General features: G+C 46.8%; 1 protein-coding gene across 1 annotated transcript in view; it reads left to right on the top strand.

Annotated features, from left to right (window-relative positions):
* Nucleotides 1-16,529, top strand: part of CSGALNACT2 (chondroitin sulfate N-acetylgalactosaminyltransferase 2) — a 34,711-nt gene extending 18,182 nt beyond the window's left edge. Inside the window, exons 2-7 of the mRNA XM_056849748.1 lie at nucleotides 4,269-4,485; nucleotides 5,877-5,978; nucleotides 6,351-6,529; nucleotides 7,992-8,086; nucleotides 9,332-9,413; nucleotides 16,237-16,529. Coding sequence (XP_056705726.1) covers nucleotides 4,269-4,485; nucleotides 5,877-5,978; nucleotides 6,351-6,529; nucleotides 7,992-8,086; nucleotides 9,332-9,413; nucleotides 16,237-16,529 — 968 coding nt within the window. The remainder of the gene's footprint in view (nucleotides 1-4,268; nucleotides 4,486-5,876; nucleotides 5,979-6,350; nucleotides 6,530-7,991; nucleotides 8,087-9,331; nucleotides 9,414-16,236) is intronic.
* Nucleotides 16,530-19,957: the final 3,428 nt, after the last annotated feature.

Here is a 19,957-nt window from a genome sequence, read left to right as displayed (position 1 = left end):
ATTGCACAAGGTTTTTTTTAAAAAAAAAATGCTTGGGGCGAGTTGGTTAGTTTCCAAAGAGCATTGGTAATAGAAATAAATTCTTCATACTGTAAGTTAGATGGTTGGAGTCTATTAATAAAAGAAGTGTGTTGCTGACTCCAGGATGAAGGAAAGTGGAAGGGGTTGAGGAGGCGTTGTTCTGAGCGGGAGTCAACATACCCCTTTCCATACCGCGTTATGCTTCCTAAAGGTCTGCTCGCTATAAAAGCAAGAGAGCAGATGACTTTTGGGGACTCTGTCTAAAGACATGTATGCAACCCATTCCCATAATGTGATAACCTAGTCCACAACTGACAGAGTTTCTATGAAACGATCTGTAGAAATGCAAGCAGTACCATCTGCTAATGCTTCAGAATATATACCCGAGACTTCTGTTACCTAATGGAGAACAATCAGCTGGAGGCCTATGAGGAATCTGGAAATTATCCCCCACCCCGGTCTCCAAAATCTCCCCCTCCAGGAGTCTTGATGAGATTGAATCCCTCCACCACCACCCTTAGAGCCCGCGTGGTGTAGTGGTTAAGAATGGTGGACTCTAATCTGGTGAACCGTGTTGGTTTCCCCACTCCTTCACATGAAGCCAGCTGGGTGACTATAGGCTAGTCACAGTTCTCTCCAAACTCTCTCAGCCCCACCCAACTCACAAGGTGCCTGTTACGGGGAGGGGAAGGTGATTGTGAGCTGGTTTGATTCTCCCTTAAGCAGTAGAGAAAGTCGGCATATAAAAACCAACTCCTCCTCCTTCTCCTCCTCCTCTGCCTCTGCATAGCAACCTTGGATTTCCTTGGTGGTCCATCCAAGTGCTAATCAGGGCCGTCCCTACTTAGCTTCCGACATCTTATGACATGGGGCACGCCTGGGCTGCCCAGGTCAAATTTAAGTGTCCCTTGGTGATTCTCAGTAGAACTACGAAGCTTACTTAGGTGAGGGACAGAGGTTAACTTTTTGCTGTGCTGACAGGGTTACTCTGTAGTTATTTATATGCTACAACACTTACCACTTTTTTAAGAATGACAAGAAACTGTGATGAGTTCAGAATTAGGTTTTGTGGTAGCAGTCATTAAAAAGTATGACCATTAAGATATAAAACCCTGAAGGCCAAAAAATATGTCTGGCTCCTAATTTTTTTTGGGGTGGTGGTGGTGGCTTGTCAAGCCAAATAAAATTTGTCACGACCTGTTTTAGATTTAAGGATGATTGGTTCAGGTACCAGCGTGTAGAGTATCTAGTCCACTGCTCATACAGAAAGGCAGATGAGGAATATTTTATTTATTAAGGGCATAGCTAAAGATAAGACTGCTCATGAAAAATTCCATGTTCAAAATTTTTCCCCTGAAAAAAATCCCTTATCATTCTTTCCAGCTAAGCAAAGATTCAGAAGGCTGGATTTGAGCAGCATGTAGAAGAACGCGGCAAACACAATAGCACTTGTTCAGTTAAAGATCTTCCACAGTTGATTTCCCAACATATTCATCAAGGAAATGAATGGGAATAGAATAATATACCTCTTTCAGCAAGAGGGTGGCTGAGGAAACAAATCGCTGCTTTTAATGTCTAGATAGGCACATTGCCGTCAAGCAGCTATCTGGTTGTCATGGACGGCCCAGTATATCATAATTTCACTTCAAGGCTTGTGAATGTTGCCAGTTTGCATTATTGATGCGGGGATTACCTTTTTTAAAAATTACAGTACTGCTCTTCCGCCTTTCCACCTTCCTCGTTTGGCAGAATTCTCTGCAATAGACTTTTAGAAGAAGCAGTATCTTCTGAGAAAGATGGAAAATTTGCATTTCAGTGACTAAGCTCGATCGGCAAAATAATTTTATTTAAAAAACCCTTTAAAATGCATTTGGCTGAATTCCCCCACATTTGGACAGCCTGATGTTTTCGAATGTTAAAAAGTAACCGCATGGACCTCTTCTATGGAAGTCAGTAAACTGATTTGTAAGTATTGATCTTCCCGAAAGGATTAGAGTTGCAGATTAGCGGCGTCAAGCCAAGCCGTCATCTGTTTAGCGCAGGACTTGACCTACTAAGCATCTTAATCTGTCAATAAAAATCTCCGAAAGATAATGAAAGCATGGGCTGACTTTTTATTTTGAGCGTCGGTCCCTGCAGTGGCTCACTGCAAAGCGGAATCTGCAGTAAGCAGTTTGTGCTAATATTGTAAGAGCATGAGAAATGCTTCTCGCTTGTGTCCTTGCGGGAGTCGTTCGGGCAATGCCCTGGACAGTCGGATCATTGTTCCTTCCGTGATGTGCAGCAGCTTGCAGAGGGGTTTCGGACAAAGGTCCTTCACAGTCTTGATATCTGAAATCCTCTAAGTGGGAAATGCCAGGGATTGAACACACGGAGCTTTCTCCACGTGCTCTGCTCGGCTTCTGTGACCAAACAGATCACTACAGTGAGGTTATTATTGACAGCTAAGTGTAATGTGCGCATCACCCTCATTTAGGGTTGCCAACCTCCAGGTACTAGCTATTTAGGGTTGCCAACCTCCAGTTCACCCAGAAAAAAAGGCTGCTTTGGCAACTGGACTCCCCTCCCCAGACCCTGCCCTCCTTAGGCTGCACCCCAAAAACCTCAAGAAGAGGGGCCTAGCAACCCTACCCTCATTCTGCAGTCACTCCATTGGCTGCCCATCAGTTGGTGGCGGAGAGTGCCGTCAAGTGGTTTGCCGGTGCCTGCCTCCGCATGGGCAGAGAAAGTTCGGAGAGAACTGTGACTGGCCCAGGGTCACCCAGCAGTTACCGGGCTCAGTTCAAGATATTAACTGTCACATACAAAGCACTTCATGGACTTTCTCCCTCTTATCTGCGGGACTGCCTCTCTTCCTATGCTCCTCCACGACAACTTTATTCATCCCAGGGGGGCTGTCTGCAGGTACTGTCCTGCAAATGGGTAGAATCGATAACCATCTGTGCTCACGCATTCTCTCTTGTGGCTCTTGCCTTCTGGAATGGCCTCCATGGTGAGGTCAGGACGATGAAGAGGAGTTGGTTTGTATATGCCCCGATTTTCTCTACCTTTTAAGGAGAATCAACTAGTTTACAATCTCCTTCCCTTCCTCTCCTCTCCCCACAAGAGACACCCTGTGAGGTAGGTGGGGCTGAGAGAGTTCGGAGAGAACTGTGACTGGCCCAAGGTCACCCAGCAGGCTTCATGTGGAGGAGTGGAGAAACCAACCCGGTTCTCCAGATTAGAGTCCGCCACTCATGGGGAGGAGCGGGGAATCGAACCTGGCTCTCCAGATTAGAGTCCACTGCTCTTAACCACTATACCACGCTAGCTCTCACTCTCCTGGCTTTCTGCAAACTATGCACAGTGGAATTATTCAAAAGGGCTTTTTGCACCTGTAAACAGGACTGTACTGTAATGAAAATTGTCAGAAAGTTGCATTGGTAGAGGGTTAGCAATTTTGGTCTATACCACTGTCTTGTGCTACCTGGCACTGCAGGTGAGCTCCAACTAGGTAGTTTCTACACCACTTAGAGAACAATCCTAACCAGGTCTACTCAGCATCCTACTCAGGTTTATTCAGTTGGGCTTTTTCCCAGGAAAGTGTTCTTGGGATTCCACTGTTAATGTGTCCTGTTTAAAAGTTCATGTTTTGTTTCAGTTCTGCTTGAGATTTCCATAACCCAAACCCGGTTGTATTGTTCGCTGCATGTCCCATCCTGTTTGCTGCCCTTGACTTATACTATGTAATTCGCCTTGCCTCTCACTGAGAAAGGCAGACTAGAAATAACCTAATAATATAATACACCAGCGTGGTGTGGTGGTTTGGAGCGGTGGACTCTAATCTGGAGTCTACACATCTACACATGAATGGCAGATTCTAATCTGGAGACCCGGGTTTGTTTCCCCGCTCCTACCCATTAAGCCAGCTGGGTGACCTTGGGCTAGTCACAGCTCTCTCAGCCCCACCTACCTCACAGGGTGTCTGTTGTGGGGAAGGGAAGGTGATTGAAAACCGGTTTGATTCTTCCTTAAGTGGTAGAGAAAGCCGGCATATAAAAACCAACTCTTCTCCTCCTCCTTCTTCTCCTTCTTCTGTTAGGTCTGGGATTTGCTGGATTCCTTCCCCTTTATTTGGAAATGCATCTGGCCAAATAACAACCTGAAATTTGCCACATCCTGTGTAGTAATTCCTGAAACAGCGACATCTTTGTCACAGAGTTTAAAATGTGTGACTGAATCAGTTCTTTCTGTGGATTGTCCCTAAGGTTATTACCGCACTGAAAGAGACAAAGGAACGCAGTATGAGTTGTTCTACAAGAAGTCAGAGGATATGGAGTACCGGCACGTCACCCTCTTCCGTCCGTTTGGGCCCCTGATGAAAGTGAAGAGCGAAACGGTTGACATCTCCAGATCCATAATCAACATTATTGTTCCCCTTGCTGGAAGGACGGAAATTTTTTCCCAGTTCATGCAAAACTTCAGGTAAGTGCATTGGAATCGAAGTCCTAAGCCAAGAATGTCGAACTCATTTGTTACTAGGGCCGTATATGACATAAATGTCACTTGGTCAGGCTGGGCCATGCCTCGCCAACCCAGATCGGATGGAGGGCGGCTGCCGCGGCTGCCTCATGGGCTGGATGAGAGCTCTCAAGGGGCTATATCCGGCCCCCAGTCCGTGTGTTTGACACTCCTGTCCTAAGCCATCTTGTAGGTTTTTTCCTCCTGGAAGTTAATATGTGCTTCTTCCAGCATGCTGGTTAGTCTGGGCATGATTCAGATGCTTTGTAGTATCAGTGAGCGCCAGCAATTCCAGCTTTTTATTCTGAGTAGCATCTTATTTTAAAATGTATATCGTTGGTCTCTGATGCATTCTTAAGACTTCAGGCCGTGGCTAATGATTTGTGGAATGTGATCCTTACTATCCATATGATCTCCAGTTGACCAAGATCAGTTCCACTGGAGAAAATGGCCTCTCTGGAAGGTGGACTTTACGGCATTATACCCGGCCGAGGTCCCTCCCCTCCCAAACCCTGCTCTCCCTAGGCTCCATCCCCAAAATCTCCAGGTATTTCCCAAGCGGGAGATGGCAACCTTATCAGCAAATTAGCAGTTCCCCTATCTTAACAGAGTGGTAGCCGAGAGAAGCCTGCCTAGGAACTCTGTCATTCATTTGGGAAGAGACTTCATGTATTACTATAAGTCAAGACAGGCTGTAATTCTAGACTAATCTCATGTTTAATTTGGGTTGGTTTCTGAGTTGAGAAGGGCTGTAGGGGTCTCTTGGTACGTTTGATATTTGGTCCCTATAAACCCAAATGTTTGGTTGAAAGATCTCTTGCTATCTTGTTGCAATAATGGATATTTCCAGGATTGGGAGGTGATATGATAACCATCTTCAAGTACCTGAAGGGCTGTCATAGAGAGGATGGTACCGAGTTGTTTTCTGTTGCCCCAGAAGGTCGGACCAGAACCAACGGGTTGAAATTAAATCAAAAGAGTTTCCGTCTAAACATTAGGAAGACTTTTCTAACACTTAGAGCGTTTCCTCAGTGGAACAGGCTTCCTTGGGAGGTGGTAAGCGCTCCTTCCCTGGAGGTTTTTAAGCAGAGGCTAGATGGCTATCTGACAGCAATGCTGATTCTATGACCTTAAGCAGATCATGAGAGGGAGGGCATCTTGGGCATCTTCTGGGCATGGAGTAGGGATCACTGGGTGTGTTTGGGGGGGAGGTAGTTGTGAATTTCTTGCATTGTGCAGGGGGTTGGACTGGATGACCCTGGTGGTCCCTTCCAACTCTATGATTCTGATTGAAATGTTTAAACGTTTTCTGGGTCTGGATAATGAATAGCTGATGTTATTTTGCTCTTTTTTAGGGATGTGTGCATTAATCAGGACAAGCGGATTCACCTCACTGTGGTGTATTTTGGCCAAGAGGGCCTTTCTGAAGTCAAGAGCATCTTAGAGTCGGTTGCTAGGTAAGTTGAGAAAATCCAAACGTGACTTTAAAAAAAAACTCTCTCAGCCCCACCTACCCTTCCTCTCCCCACAACAGGTGTCTGTTGTGGGGAGAGGAAGGAGATGGTAAGCTGCTTTGAGACTCCTCAAAGGTAGAGAAAAGCAGGGTATAAAAACCAACTCTTCTTCTTATTGGTCTGGAATGTGGGACCTCCTACATCGTTGGTGGGTTTCTGACCATTCCAGTCCTTCCCCAGATGGACCTATTGAGAAGCTCGGATGTGTTGAGCCATTGCTGAGCGAACCATATGAAATGTGTTTTATCAGTCAGTAGACGTGCCGGGAATGGTAGAAAAATGCTCTCGCGTTCATTTCTCTCTCCTCCTTTCTAGAGAGACGAACTTCCATAATTACACGCTCGTTTCCTTGAACGAAGAGTTCAATCGTGGTCGGGGGTTAGACGTTGGAGCCAGAGCCTGGGAGAGAGGCGAAGTCTTGATGTTCTTCTGTGATGTCGATATTTATTTCACAGTGGAGTTCTTAAACAGCTGCCGCTTGAATGCGGAGCCAGGTACGTTTACGTGAAGAAAGAATCGGAAAGGCAAGCTGCAAGTTATAACAAAATTAAAACACTGGGCCTTATATACAGGCTAACCAATTAAAAGAATATATATAATTAGTAACTTTCCAACGTTGTTGATAATCAAAGCCAATAGATGCGTTTTGGCCTGTGTGGCTGTCAAGCTCAGGTGTCCACCTCTCGATCTATGCAAAGGACTCACTCAGACAGGTATGGTCTGAAGTAAAAACGTTTTATTCAAAGACAAGCAGGCTAAGACTACAGACATGACCGCTCACAGGCGCAGCAAAGCAGGCAATACTTTCCTAGGAAAGTTTACTAGACTAAAAGCATTTCTTCTGGGGTCCCGGCCCGGCATTGCCAGGCAACGACGAAGATAAGGATTCCCACGGCTGAAGGAACCCATAGTGGTCGTTTTAAATTCTTTATAGGCTGAAGAAGCCTCAGGGTGAAACGTGGATTTAAATACCTGGGATACACGTACCGCTTTATTGTTGTAATATCCCTAAACGTAAAGCCAGAGGGATATAAATGAGAACACCTCAAAAAGATCAGGGGATATGCTACAACCGTGACGCAAGTTACGCTAATTGCGTTTGCCATTCTACGCTCCGAGCGGCAGAGGATGCACTTTTGAAACAGCTCCATGGAAAAGTCATGCCGTTTGCGCAGTTCAAGTTACCGTTTTGCGGTTTGGAGCGATCTTACAACCTGACTGCGGAAGCTTTGTCATAGTTGACAGACAGCTCCACAGGAGCACCATTTCTAAGATTGGAAGTCAACGGTTGGACTGTTTTTGTTTATATTCTCTTTGACAAGTAGTTTTGTGTGTTCTCATAGACTTATTGTTGTACAGCACTGTGTTTGTTTGTTCTTTGTGTTCACTATTAGTTCACCATAAGTAAACATTTCTTGCATTGTGGGTTAAGCATTTTGTGAGCCTTGTGCTGTATTTTTTTGTATTAAGCCACATTTATTGCAGCATAGGGGATTACTTTTGTTTGTTTCTAGAAATTATATCTAGCTTCTTGTAGCTTCAGGGAGGGTAAAATTCTACTCTGTACCATCTTATCAGCGCCCAAGGACCTTGTTTTCTTTGACAATCCTTTTAGAATAGCAAAGCCAGCAGAAAAACTTGTCAGGGTACAAAGGCTCATTTTCAGCCAGAGGAAACCTAGCAGACAATAAAGATGGCTGCGCTTATGCCAAGTTAAAATTCACCCAGATAATGCTCCAATCATCCCAAGAAAATAGTCCAGTAATCCAGAGCAGTTAAAACCTGGTCTAGTAAACACGTACAAAAGCTAAAATGGCGGAGCAGCTGTTAATGAGGCTGAGGCTGTCGCCATCTTGGCACCCCCCCCCCAGAGGTTCCCCTTACAAGATGTGCAGTTGACTCTTCTGTTCAGAAAGGGGCTATGCAGAATTAACAGATCTCTCCTGTCTCCATTAGGCAAGAAAGTTTTCTATCCTGTGGTGTTCAGCCTTTATAATCCTGCCATCGTCTATGCTAATCAAGATGTGCCACCCTCTGTGGAGCAGCAGTTGGTAAGCAGACGGAATCGAAAGAAGCTTAAGAATCTAATTCTCCACGTTAGGACATTCAGGGGAGCTAGACGGTCTTTACAGAGTAAGCGTTAGTGACCCCTGCATTGGCAACTCTGTCAGTATCTAAGCCTGCCTCTGGAGCCAGCTTAGTTTAGTGGTTAAGAGCAGAGGACTCTAATCTGGAGAACCAGGTTCGATTCCCCACTTCTCCACCGGAGCGGCAGACTCTAATCTTGAGAACTGGGTTGGTTTCCCCACTCCTCCACATGAAGCCAGCTGGATGACTTTGGGCTAGTCACAGTTCTCTCTGAACTCTCTCAGACCCACCTACCTCACAGGTTGTCTGTTGGGAGAGGAAGGGAAGGAGATGGTAAGCCGGTTTGATTCTCCTTAAAAGGTAGAGAAAATCGGGGTATAAAAACAGAACGGAACCTAGTGTCCAGTTGAAATCTGATTGAGAGCAGGCCAAAGGTGTAGAGGTTCCCAGGAGCTGAGTTGGTTCAGAGGAATATCCAGCATGGTGTAGTGGTTAAAGTGTCAGACAAGGACCTGGGGACTCAGGTTTGAATCCCCATTCGCGCCACGGAAGCTTGGTGGGTGACCTTGGGCAAGTCACACACTCTCAGGTCCGACCTTGGCTAAGTATTTGGGTGGGAGACCTCCAAGGAATATGAGGGCCGTGACACAGAGGCAGGCATTGGCAAACCACCTCTGAATGTCTCTTGCCTTGAAAATCCCACCGGGGGTGACTTGACGGCAAAAAAATAAATTTTTCATTGACCAAGGGAATGAGCACAAAATACTGCGCTTTCAGGCTCTCTAAAACTCTTATCAGCCAGGATGCCAAAATGGCTTTGGGGGGGTGGGGGAGAGAGAAAAAGGATGTTTTAGGTCATGAGGCCAGAAGGGGAAGGTGGTTTTTAAGTGCCTTTGATAAATAAAAGTCAATAACTTCATGGAAACCAGAGTACAGGTAGAAGTTATCAGGTTGTACAACCTGGCCTTCTGGAAAGGCGAATGTGAGACAACAATGACAGCCTCCGTTGCCAATATAAAAACCAGTGATTAAATAGATATCTGAATGCCGAATGGAGTCTGCAGGCCCCCCTAAAAGGCTGCGAGCAGAGGAAAGTGTGTGAAAAACAATAAATGTCTAGTAGAAATACATTATTCAAGCCTGGTTTTGTTACCCTTTCTCCTGACACTCCAGAGAAGCCTAAAATATGCCTATGTTTATAATTTCAGGTACACAAAAAGGACTCGGGCTTTTGGCGGGATTTTGGTTTTGGGATGACTTGTCAATATCGGACAGACTTCTTGACTGTTGGTAAGACGCAGCCTCAGTGTAAATCGCTTAAATTTTTGTTCCAGGTTTTTGTCCAGTACCCTCTGTCATTGGTCTTGTTGAGAATGTGTGTTGCTACTTCCGACAGCCTGCTCAAACGCACGTCGTTTAATGATAGAAGAGATTCTGGCTTCCAGGAAGCGATTTCATTCCAGGTTTTAAACACAGCCGCTAAAAATACAGGAATTATTCACACGTATGATTTCTTGTTATTTCAGCCTTCGCATTTGAAAAGCTGGCACAAGTTATTGGAACTGCTCAGCTCACTGATATTCTTGAGCACCATCTTGTGGCTTAACTCTGATGTCTTGGCGATAGCCTGGATTTTTAGTTGCATTGATAATACCGCGCTGTATTATTGTACAGCAATATAGTAATGTACAATAGCTTTGAGAAGTGTTCTCTTATCTCCATGTTTTTTACTTAAGGTAAATCAAGAGCCCCGTGGCGCAGAGTGGTAAAGCTGCAGTACTGCAGTTGAAGCTCTGCTCACGACCTGAGTTCGAGCCCAACGGAAGTTGGTTTCAGGTAGCCGGCTCGAGGTTGACTCAGCCTTCCATCCTTCCGAGGTCGGTAAAATGAGTACCCAGCTCGCTGGGGGTAAAGGGAAGATGACTGGGGAAGGCACTGGCAAACCACCCCGCAACCAAAGTCTGCCTAGAAAACGTTGGGATGTGACGTCGCCCCATGGGTCAGGAATGACCCGGTACTTGCACAGGGGACCTTTACCTTTTTTAAATCAAGTTAAGCCAGCGTGGTGTAGTGGTTAAGAGGGGTGGACTCTGATCTGGAGAACCAGGTTTGATTCCCCACTCTTCCATATGAGTGGCGGATGCTAATCTGGTGAACTGAATTTGTATTCCCCACTTCCTACACATGAAAACAGCTGGGTGACCTTGGGCTAATCACAGCTCTCTCTCAGCCCCACCTACCTCACAGGGTGTCTGTTGTGGGGAGGGGAAGGGAAGGTGATTGTAAACCGGTTTGATTCTTCCTTAAATGGTACAGAAAGTCAGAATATAAAAACCAACTCTTCTTCTTCTCCTTTTCCTCCTCCTCCTCCTTCTGCTTCATCTCTTCATTATTGTTACCGTATGTTTTACCTTTGTTCAACCTAAGCTAAACTAAGCACTTTCTTGAGTCTCTTCAATCTCTGCTGCGCCTATTTGCCCTTCCCGGAAAGGTCTGCAGTTTGGGAATGCCCTTTCAATCCATTTTATCCCGAACTTTCTTTAATCCCTACGTAAAACCATTGGCTTAGATCCTCGGGACCTTTGAAGGGGGCTTTGGGGTCACCAAGATGCTGATGACATCCAGCTTTCTATATCTCGTTCACTGAGCCTCCGGAGGCAATTGTGAGGGTTTTCAGCCTGAGTCTCAAGGCTGTGGTTACAGCAAACAAGCTGATCTAGGCACAAAAAAGGGGGGTTATGCTGGTGGGGAAGGCAGAATTTATTTGACCACATTCATAACCCGGCTTTCTCGCAGGGACTTGTTTTTTTTTTGTTTGTTTTTTTTTTTTTTTACAAAATTGCAGAAAACACAATTCAGCAGACAGCATAAGCAATTAAAAATTGATTCAAATGATGGTGATCTACCAGACCTGGAGACCAAGCCCTACGAGGAAAGGCTGAGGGAGTTGGGAATGTCTAGTCTGGAGAAGAGGAGGTTGAGGGGGGACAGGATTGCTCTCTTAAAGTATTTGAAGGGCTGTCAGAAGAGGGCAGGGAACTGTTCCTATTGGCAGCACAGGATAGGACTCACAAGAATGGGTTTAAATTGTAGGCAGAAAGTTACCGGCTAGATATTAGGCAAAACATTTTTACAGTAAGAGTTGTTCAACAGTGGAATCACACACCTGGGGAGGTGGTGAGATCCCCCTCACTGGTGGTCTCTAAGCAGAGGCTAGGCAAACACTTGTCAGGGATGCTCTAGGCAAGTGATGGCGAACCTTTTAGAGACCGAGTGCCCAAACTGCAACCCAAAGCCCACTTATTTATCGCAAAGTGCCGACACGGCAATTTAACCTGAATACTGAGGTTTTAGTTTAAAAAAAACAACTCATACATTAACATCTTTTGCCTTAAAGCAGGGGTGTCCACACTTTTTTCAAAGAGCCAGATTTGATGAAGTGAACATGCGTGAGGGCCAACCATTTTGCCTGACATTCTTTGAACCATTAAAATTAAATGCAAATTAACTATTTTATGCAAAGTTTATTGCAAACAGCATACTTTTCATTTCGTCACATGGATGACAAATCTAAACAGGTGTTAAATCACTCTGCCTTTTATATCTGAAGGCCAGATGAAAAACAAATCCAGGAAGCCGAAATATATGTCAGGAACATTGTAAAGTACACATTACATAAGACCACGGTTACACAGCCCGGATAACCTACAAGAACCAATACATTACATATTATTGGTAATAAAGGTTGTCAACTTTTAAGTTCAAAAAATCATGTGAGCGCAGTGCCAGAGGTTTTGGTCAAAGTGTGTTATTAAGTTCCTTAGTAAGACTTCAGCACAATGCTAGAGAGTTGGAATTCATATGCAGATCTGATACTGAGCCTTGGACAGAATAAAAAAATGTTACCAGCTGATAGTAATACCATGCATCTGACAAACTGGGCTGGCTTCAGTAGATAATGCCACAATAGGTGCCACAAGAATTTGTTGTTTTAGCTGCAGCAGATTGCCACTGCTACTCCACTTAAATAGGTTCAAATTTATTTATTTGTGTGTGTTTTTCACATGACAAGGGACCAAGTCTACACAGCTTCCAGACTGTGTAGGGGCCGTGGCTCAGTGGTAGAGCCTCTGCTTGGCACGTAGAAGGTCCCAGGTTCAATCCCCAAAATCTAATGACACATATACAGCCCTGCATATATGTAATATGTGTTATTAGATGCAATTCAGGGCTGTATATGTGTTATATTTTAACCTGTAATAAATCCACATAGACATTGGGCACCGACACAACCTTCCGGCTGTTTTACCTTTACCTGCACAACCCTTGGCCTTGAAAGTTTCCTTCTTTCTTCCTGACCTTGTGGGTATTTAATTCCCTGCCGGGTACACCATGGTGATTCTGAGCAGAAACTCCAGTGCGAACTACAATCATTAGATGCAGGCAACGCACAGTGAGAAAAAACCACCAGGAGAAAGCAGGCTTTTCCAACACACATTTGCCCCCATTCTTGAATCCGCACCTCGCCGAATCACTAACATTAAAGCACCGAGCTCTTCCGCTGCGGCGCTTTCTACCCTTCCATAAAACAGCCGGGGAGCAGAAAGTTCGAGCGCCTCTTACTTAACATTGGCCACTTAAGCATGGGAAGTTTTGCCCTGGATTTGCCGCTCTCTAGATGCACATCTTCCACAAATGAATTCTCAAAACTCTGCATGGGGGGGCTTATTTTTGAGTTTTGAGAACTTTGACTGGAAAAATGTGCATCTAGAAAGCAGCAAATCCAAGACAACACCTCCCATGCAGAAACGGCCATTCATATACAATTAAGCCTCCTCTTTTAGAAAAAATATTCTTCCCTTATGGGGGGGGGTGCGGTTTCCACAAACTTCCTCTTTTGAGGGAAAAGCTACATTTAAACAACTCTGCGTTCAAAGCCACCCAGCTGTATGTAATGACTTAAAAGGCACGCGACGCCAACCAGAGTGTGACGCGGGCTTCACCTCCCCCTCGCTCTCCGAGCGGCACCGACTGGGAACGCTCCCCACGGGTCTATTATTAACATGCTTGGGCAGAGGCTTTTCTTCCTCTCCCATGCGCTGAAAGGCTTCAGAAAGGGCTTGGCGGCTCAGAGCGAGGCGCCCCGTGACGCAGGCCTCGGCCCGGGGTTTTCCTGCCGCCGCACGAGACCCAAGAGTGAGCTGGTGGTCGGGACTGGAGGAAGACGGCCGCAGAGCTCCAGGGCTACTGCCTCAGACCCGCACCGCCCCCTCCCTCGACCTTGTACCTGCCGGTCCTCTGGTGAGGTCGATCACTTCCTCAGAGAGGAGATAGTCCACCCTTCCATTCATGCTTTGCTCTTTTGCACCGCTCTGCCTCCCACCTGCCCCCCGCCTCCTCCTCCCCTTCCTCTACGCCAGGGGTGGGGAACCTTTTTCCTGCCAAGGGCCATTTGCACATTTATAGCATCATTCGGGGGCCATACCAGGTGTATATCTCCCGGTGCGGGGGGGGGAGAGGCTAGGGTTGCCAGGTCTCTGTTCACCACCTGGAGGTTGGCAACCCCAGGGGAGGCCATGCAGAGAAGGCCTGGAGTGCGCCCCCGCTCCCCCCCACCAGGCGGGAGGGCAGCCAGCGGTAGGCCTGAGCAAACGAGATGCCGGGGGGGCGCAGCCCGCGGTCGATCAGCAAGGGAGGAAGGAAGGAAGGAAAACAGAGAAAGAGGAAAAGGGAGAGAGGGAGAAAGAAATTGAAAGAGGGGGAGAAAGAAAAGGATGGAGGGAGACAGACAAAGAAAGAGACAGAAAGAGAGGGAGAGAGAAAAGCCTTCCCCCCACACACACACACACCCGCCAGCCCTGCATGACCGGGCCCCAGGCTCCATGCCCTCCTCCCCCCCAGAGTCCACAAAAGGCCCCCCAAAGCCCGATCGGCTCCTGCGCGCATGCTCTGCCGCTGGGGGCCGGGGGCCTCTTTCCCCCCCTCCCTCTCGCTGCTAAACAGACAAGCAGCAAGAGGGGCTTACAGTGAGCCCCGGCGTTCCTGCACGCCGCGGCTATAGGGGGCAGCCTTGGGGGAAGGGTCCCTCCCCCTCCTCTGTCCGACCAACAGCCGTCAGTCAGCAAGAGGAGGTCCAAAGGCGCCGCAGTGCCCCTGCAAGCCACGGCCCCAGGAACACCCTCAGGGAGGGCTGCCCTGTGCCGAGCCTCCGCAGCAGGGCCCCAGAGCTCCCGAGGGCCACAAAAAATGTCCTCGGGGGCCGCATACGGCCCCTGTGCCAGAGGTTCCCCATCCCTGCTCTACGCGTTCAAGCGCTGCTGCCAGGAGCCGCGGCAACCCGCTCGGCCCCAGCCTCGCCCGGTGGAGCGGCGGGCAGACGCTGGCGAGGGAGGCGGGGCGGGGAGATCCGACAAACAGCTGAGAGAGAGGGAGGCAACCCCGGGAGGAGCTGAGAGAGAGGGAGGGGCCCAGACGCCCCGGAAGTGCAGGACGGGAGGCTCGGGAGGGGGCGGATGGCAGACCAGCGCGTGCCCACAGTGAGGGCTCCGCGTGCCGGAGTTGGCTCTAGGCTGATCCTGCATTGAGCAGGAGGTTGGACTAGATGGCCTGCATGACCCCCTCCAACTCGATGATTCTGTGGCTTAGATGGGGTTAAGCTTTCTGTGGAAGGTCAAGTTGACCTTGCGGGATTCTCCTGGACCCAGCCTTGTTAATGCAGGTTGAGTATCCCTTATCCAGACATCCTCTATCCAGACTGATCCAAAAACCGGACCTTTTCAGCCAGCATGCAGGCGTTACTCACAGGCCCTCAGCAGCGACACTGATGGTTCAGTGTACAAAAAATTATTTAAAAATATTGTTTAAAATTACATTCAGGCTATGTGTATAAAGTATATACAAAACATAAATGAATTTCGTGTTTAGACTTGGGTCCCATCCCCAAGATATCTCCTGGGAGCCAGCGTGGGGTAGTGGTTAAGAGCAGTGGTTTGGAGCGGTGGACTCTGATCTGGAGAACCGGGTTTGATTCCCCACTCCTCCACATGAGTGGCGGAGGCTAATCTGGTGAACTGGGTTGGTTTCCCCACTCCTACACCTGAAGCCAGCTGGGTGACTTGGGGCTAGTCACAATTCTCTTAGAGCTCTCTCAGCCTCACCTACTTCACAGGGTGTCTGTTGTGGGGAGGGGAAGGGAAGGTGATTATAAACCGGTTTGATTCTTCCTTAAGTGGTATGAAAAGTTGGCATATAAAAACCAACTCTTCTTCTGTATATGCAAAAATTCCAAAATACGGAAAGATCCGAAATACAGACCACTTCTGATCCTAAGCAGTCCAGATAAGGGATACTCGACCTGTGGATAAACGAGTTACTACTATTGGTCAGAGTAGCTTCTTTCAGCTCCATCTAGCTCATGAGCCTGCCCCTTATTTAAACTCTGCTCACCCAGGCTTGCCCCATCTTGTCAGATCTCAGAAGCTCAGCAGGGTACTACTTGGATGGGAGACCACCAAGGAAAGTCCAGGGTGACCACAGAGGCAGACGATGGCAAAACAACTGTGTCCGTCTCATGCCTTGAAAACCCCATGAGTTCAAACTTCACAGGCTTATCATGAGCCTATTGTGATGCGACCTTATTGTCCTGACCTAGATGGCCCAGGCTAATCCGATCTAGTCAGATCTCTGAAGATAAGCAGGGTTGGCCCTGGTTAGTTCTTGGATGGGAGAGCACCAAGGATGGTCAGGGTCGCTATGCAGAGGCAGGCAATGGCAAACCACCTATTCCCCATGGTATCAGAGGAGCATGCCCATTATATGAGGTGCTGTGGAAAACAGGCAGAATGCTGCTGCAGTTGTCTTGCTTGTGGGCTTCCGAGAGGCCCCTGGTTGGCCACTGTGTGAACAGACTGCTGGACTTGATGGGCCTGGATCTGATCCAGCAGGGCTTTTCTTACGTTCTTATGTTAATTTTGTGGCTGGCTCCGCTTTCAGCAGCCGGGTCAGAATCCCACAGGTTACCCCAGGCTCAAAAAGGTTGGGGACCCCCCAATTTAATTTATTTGCTTCCGAAGTACATTCTATCTGTGTCCTCTTGATTTTTTTTCTCTCCTAGGAGGATTTGACTTGGAAGTGAAAGGCTGGGGGGGAGAGGACGTCCACCTCTACCGGAAGTACTTGCACGGTGACCTAGTTGTGATCCGGACCCCAGTGCCGGGACTGTTCCACCTGTGGCACGAGAAGCACTGCGCTGACGAATTGACTCCGGAGCAATACCGCATGTGCATTCAGTCCAAAGCCATGAACGAGGCGTCGCACTCTCACCTGGGGATGCTGGTTTTCCGGGAAGAGATTGAGGCTCACCTGCGCAAGCAGGCGTATCGGACTAACAGCGAAGCCGTAGGCTAAAACCACCAGCGGCGCGGTCCGAAAGACTCCCAAGTTGCTACGAACCAGCGTCATTCTTAAAGCCTTAATTAACTCAGTCGGTTTTTTTAAAAAAAATGCAGTGCCTCTCTCTCTTGCTGGAGTTGAGTTCGAGTTCTCGTCTGACCTGTTAAGTACATTTCACACCGGATCAGGCCCTTGAGTGAAAGGGAGCGTTTCTGTCTGCACAGAGGGAGGGGGGGACGGGGGACAAAAGCAGAATGTATTAACTCTTCCACCTTGTTGGTTTTTTTCATAAATGTTTTTCACTTCTCTGATTCGCGTTACACGACAGTAAGGATTGCCAGTGAGCGAAAAGCTGTCTTTTCCACAGCCTACAATCATTCTGCACAGCTCATTTCTCTGTAGTTGTCTTTTTTTAGAAAGGGACCGTATGTATAAACTGCAGGAAGAACAAAACGGGCGAAAGCCAGGGAAGACTCCCATACAGAAACGTATGTTGTACAAGTAGACTCGTTGAACGCGCCTTATTAACGTACAAAATAAATTAATGTACAAAAATATGTATTGATTCTTTAGGAAAAAAGCTGCAGAACAATTACTGTAATGTGGTCATGCTGTTCTTTATCAGACTGTAAATGAATTGAGCTTGTATGCTATTCGCTTCATCCTAGCTACAAGCCAAATATTCTTTTTTCTTTTCTTTTTTGCATGTTTCGGGATATATAGCGAGAGAGGGAAAGGCTGCCTTGAACATGTAAGGGGTTAACTTCACTGCCTCATTCTGACACTTCTGATATGCTTCGTTCTGCAAAACGGAGGTTGGAGCTTGCCTCCGGGATAAAAGGGATCTGGCGACAATGTCCGTTTAAATATGAGAGGGTCCCCGCTTTCCGTCTCTGCCTGCCTGGGCCCGGTTTTCTCTCATTTTTGCTTTCAGCAGAGGGCGCAAGAACGCCTCTCTGAGGAGCCTGATGGAAATGAAGAAAAGTGACCCTGAGTCAGAGTAGTGTTCGAGTCATTCCTCTCCATTTCGTGTGGGGCTCACCAAGGAGACATTGGAACCCTTGTCCCCGTGTTTTTGTTCCTGGACAATGATAAGATACAGCTCTGAGCTCTGAAGAGCTGTTTACTGTTTGAAAATAGTTCTGGACATTGTTCCCTTTTCTAACATGTAGTTTTGCCTTTATATAACATTGTGGAGAACAGTATAATGTGTCCGAAGTGGGGAGAATGGAATGCAAGTTGGCTTGCCGTGTCCTCTTTATAAATAAATTGAATACCGGTGTATTTCAATTATTTTTGGCTGACTGCTTCTGTGAGGTCCTGAAACCCGCGTGCTCGAACTCCTGAGGATTGCTCGATCCCGGCAAATGCTGACAGACTGCTTTAGTTACAGGATTGTTCTGTATTAATGTATGTGGGATGGATCCGTCTCACTGGGCTCCTCAATAGATGCAAACCCCTTCCAGCATTTCCCAGTCCCAAGTTGGCATTCTGAAGCAATATTGTAGCGCAGATTGCCTTAGAATTGCTTCTGTGAAAATTATAACAGAAGTGGTATTGATGGTCTGTGCTACTCTCCCACTGCAAACGTGAAGAGGGTAGATATACTTTTTCTCAGCGGGAAGGTGTACATATATTTATGGGGCAAGGGGAATGAATGCCTTGGCCTAAATTGTGGAACTCCCTGCCCCAGGATGTGGTGATGGCTACCAACTTGGAAGGCTTTAAGAGGGGAGTAGACATGTTCACGGAGGCGAGGGCTACCCACGGCTACCAGTGCTTTTTTCCAAGGCAGGCTGCCATTTTTATCACAACCACAGCAAAAGCTTCTAAGAGTTACTTAGGGGCCGAATCAGATGCCAGCTGATACAGTACATAAATCACAGTTGCTTCACCAAGAATCCCTAGTCTGACTGGGACTGAAATAGTTGTTTAGGATCTTGAGATTCTTGCATTTGCCCAGTGGAATTGCTGTCTTTGGATTACCTGTTTATTAGCTGGTTATGTTTGAGGGAAAACATGTTTAAAGCTCAGGAATTAATACTGTAATTCTTTCTATTTGTGTACAACCACGAAATCTGTGTCTTGCGTAGAGTTGAGCAGAGTCCATCAATTGTTTTCCAATTGTTCTGTGGTTCCATGAGACCTTGGGATCTGATCTGGTTCCCTTCTGGCAGGTACGGAGAATTTTCTAATGTTGATAAGATGGACAAAATCAGTTTTCAAAGTTATTTATTTAAAGCATTTATTGTCCTCCTTTCTTCCTTGCAGAACTCAAGGCAGCTTATGATATAAATAAAACAATTGGTAAAAAAAAAAAAACCAAATAATCCAATTTAATACATTTTTGCAAACAAACAAGTCATTCCCCCCGCCGCCAGACTTTTATTGTGCAACCTACAGTTTAAAATAATAGAGTTGGAAGGAACCCCCAGGGTCATCTAGTCCAACCCCCTGCACAATGCAGGAAATTCACAACTGCCTCCACCCACCCACACATCTCCAGTGACCCCTACTACATGCCCAGAAGATGGGAACAAAACAAAAAAAAATCCTCCAGGATCCCTGGCCAATCCGGCCTGGAGGAAAATTGCTTCCTCTGTCGCGGGAGCCAGTGGATTACGCAGGTTGTCCAGGAAAACACCACCAGAACTCCTTGCTACTAGAAAAGCAGTGCTTGTTTATTTTACAGTGCACAGGTATAATGCAAACTACTCTTCCACTCATAGCATCCCGACACATAAGCTTCCATTCTATACAGCTTTATACAATATGCCATCTCAGGCAACCAATCACAGTAGATGCTAAGTCATTCACCTGTTGCTAGTACATTGCATCAGCCATCCGGCCCAAACCGGTTCTGGCCAGATCCCACAGGCTATCCAGGAACTTTCCAGACTTATGACATTACAGATCTACTTGATCTCAGTGCAACCTGTCAAACTAATCTGACAGCCTTGCATCTCTGACACTCCTTCTCAAGGATATTAGTTTAGTCAAATGCATGAACCTGTTACAATCCACAATCTTAGTAAACAGATCAGCTACATTACCAGCACTTGTACATTTTACAATACATACTTGTTTCTTATTTACAGCATCAGTTACATTTTGATATCCTGATATGCTTACTCTTCCCTTTGAAGCATTGATCAGTGGCTAGCTGCCTTGCTGCTTGGTTGTCAGTATATACTTTTACTGGTAAAGTTACAGCCACATTGAGTTCATTCAGGAGATATACAAACCATTCCACCTGGTTAATACACTCACTGACAGCACTATACTCAGCTTCACATGTACTCATGGCAACAAATGATTGTTTTAATGACTTCTAGTGTATGGGTGCTTTTCCAAAATATAGCACATAACCAGTGGTAGATTTGGCGCTTCCCTGATCTGCCCAAGATGCATCTGCATAGGCAGTCAGCTCCCCATTATCTGCT

This window comes from Euleptes europaea, chromosome 5, assembly GCF_029931775.1.
Source record: "Euleptes europaea isolate rEulEur1 chromosome 5, rEulEur1.hap1, whole genome shotgun sequence".
NCBI classification, from domain to species: Eukaryota; Metazoa; Chordata; class Lepidosauria; order Squamata; family Sphaerodactylidae; genus Euleptes; species Euleptes europaea.
Note: the sequence above shows the minus strand (reverse complement) of the source record. Positions and strands in the feature narration are given on the sequence as shown.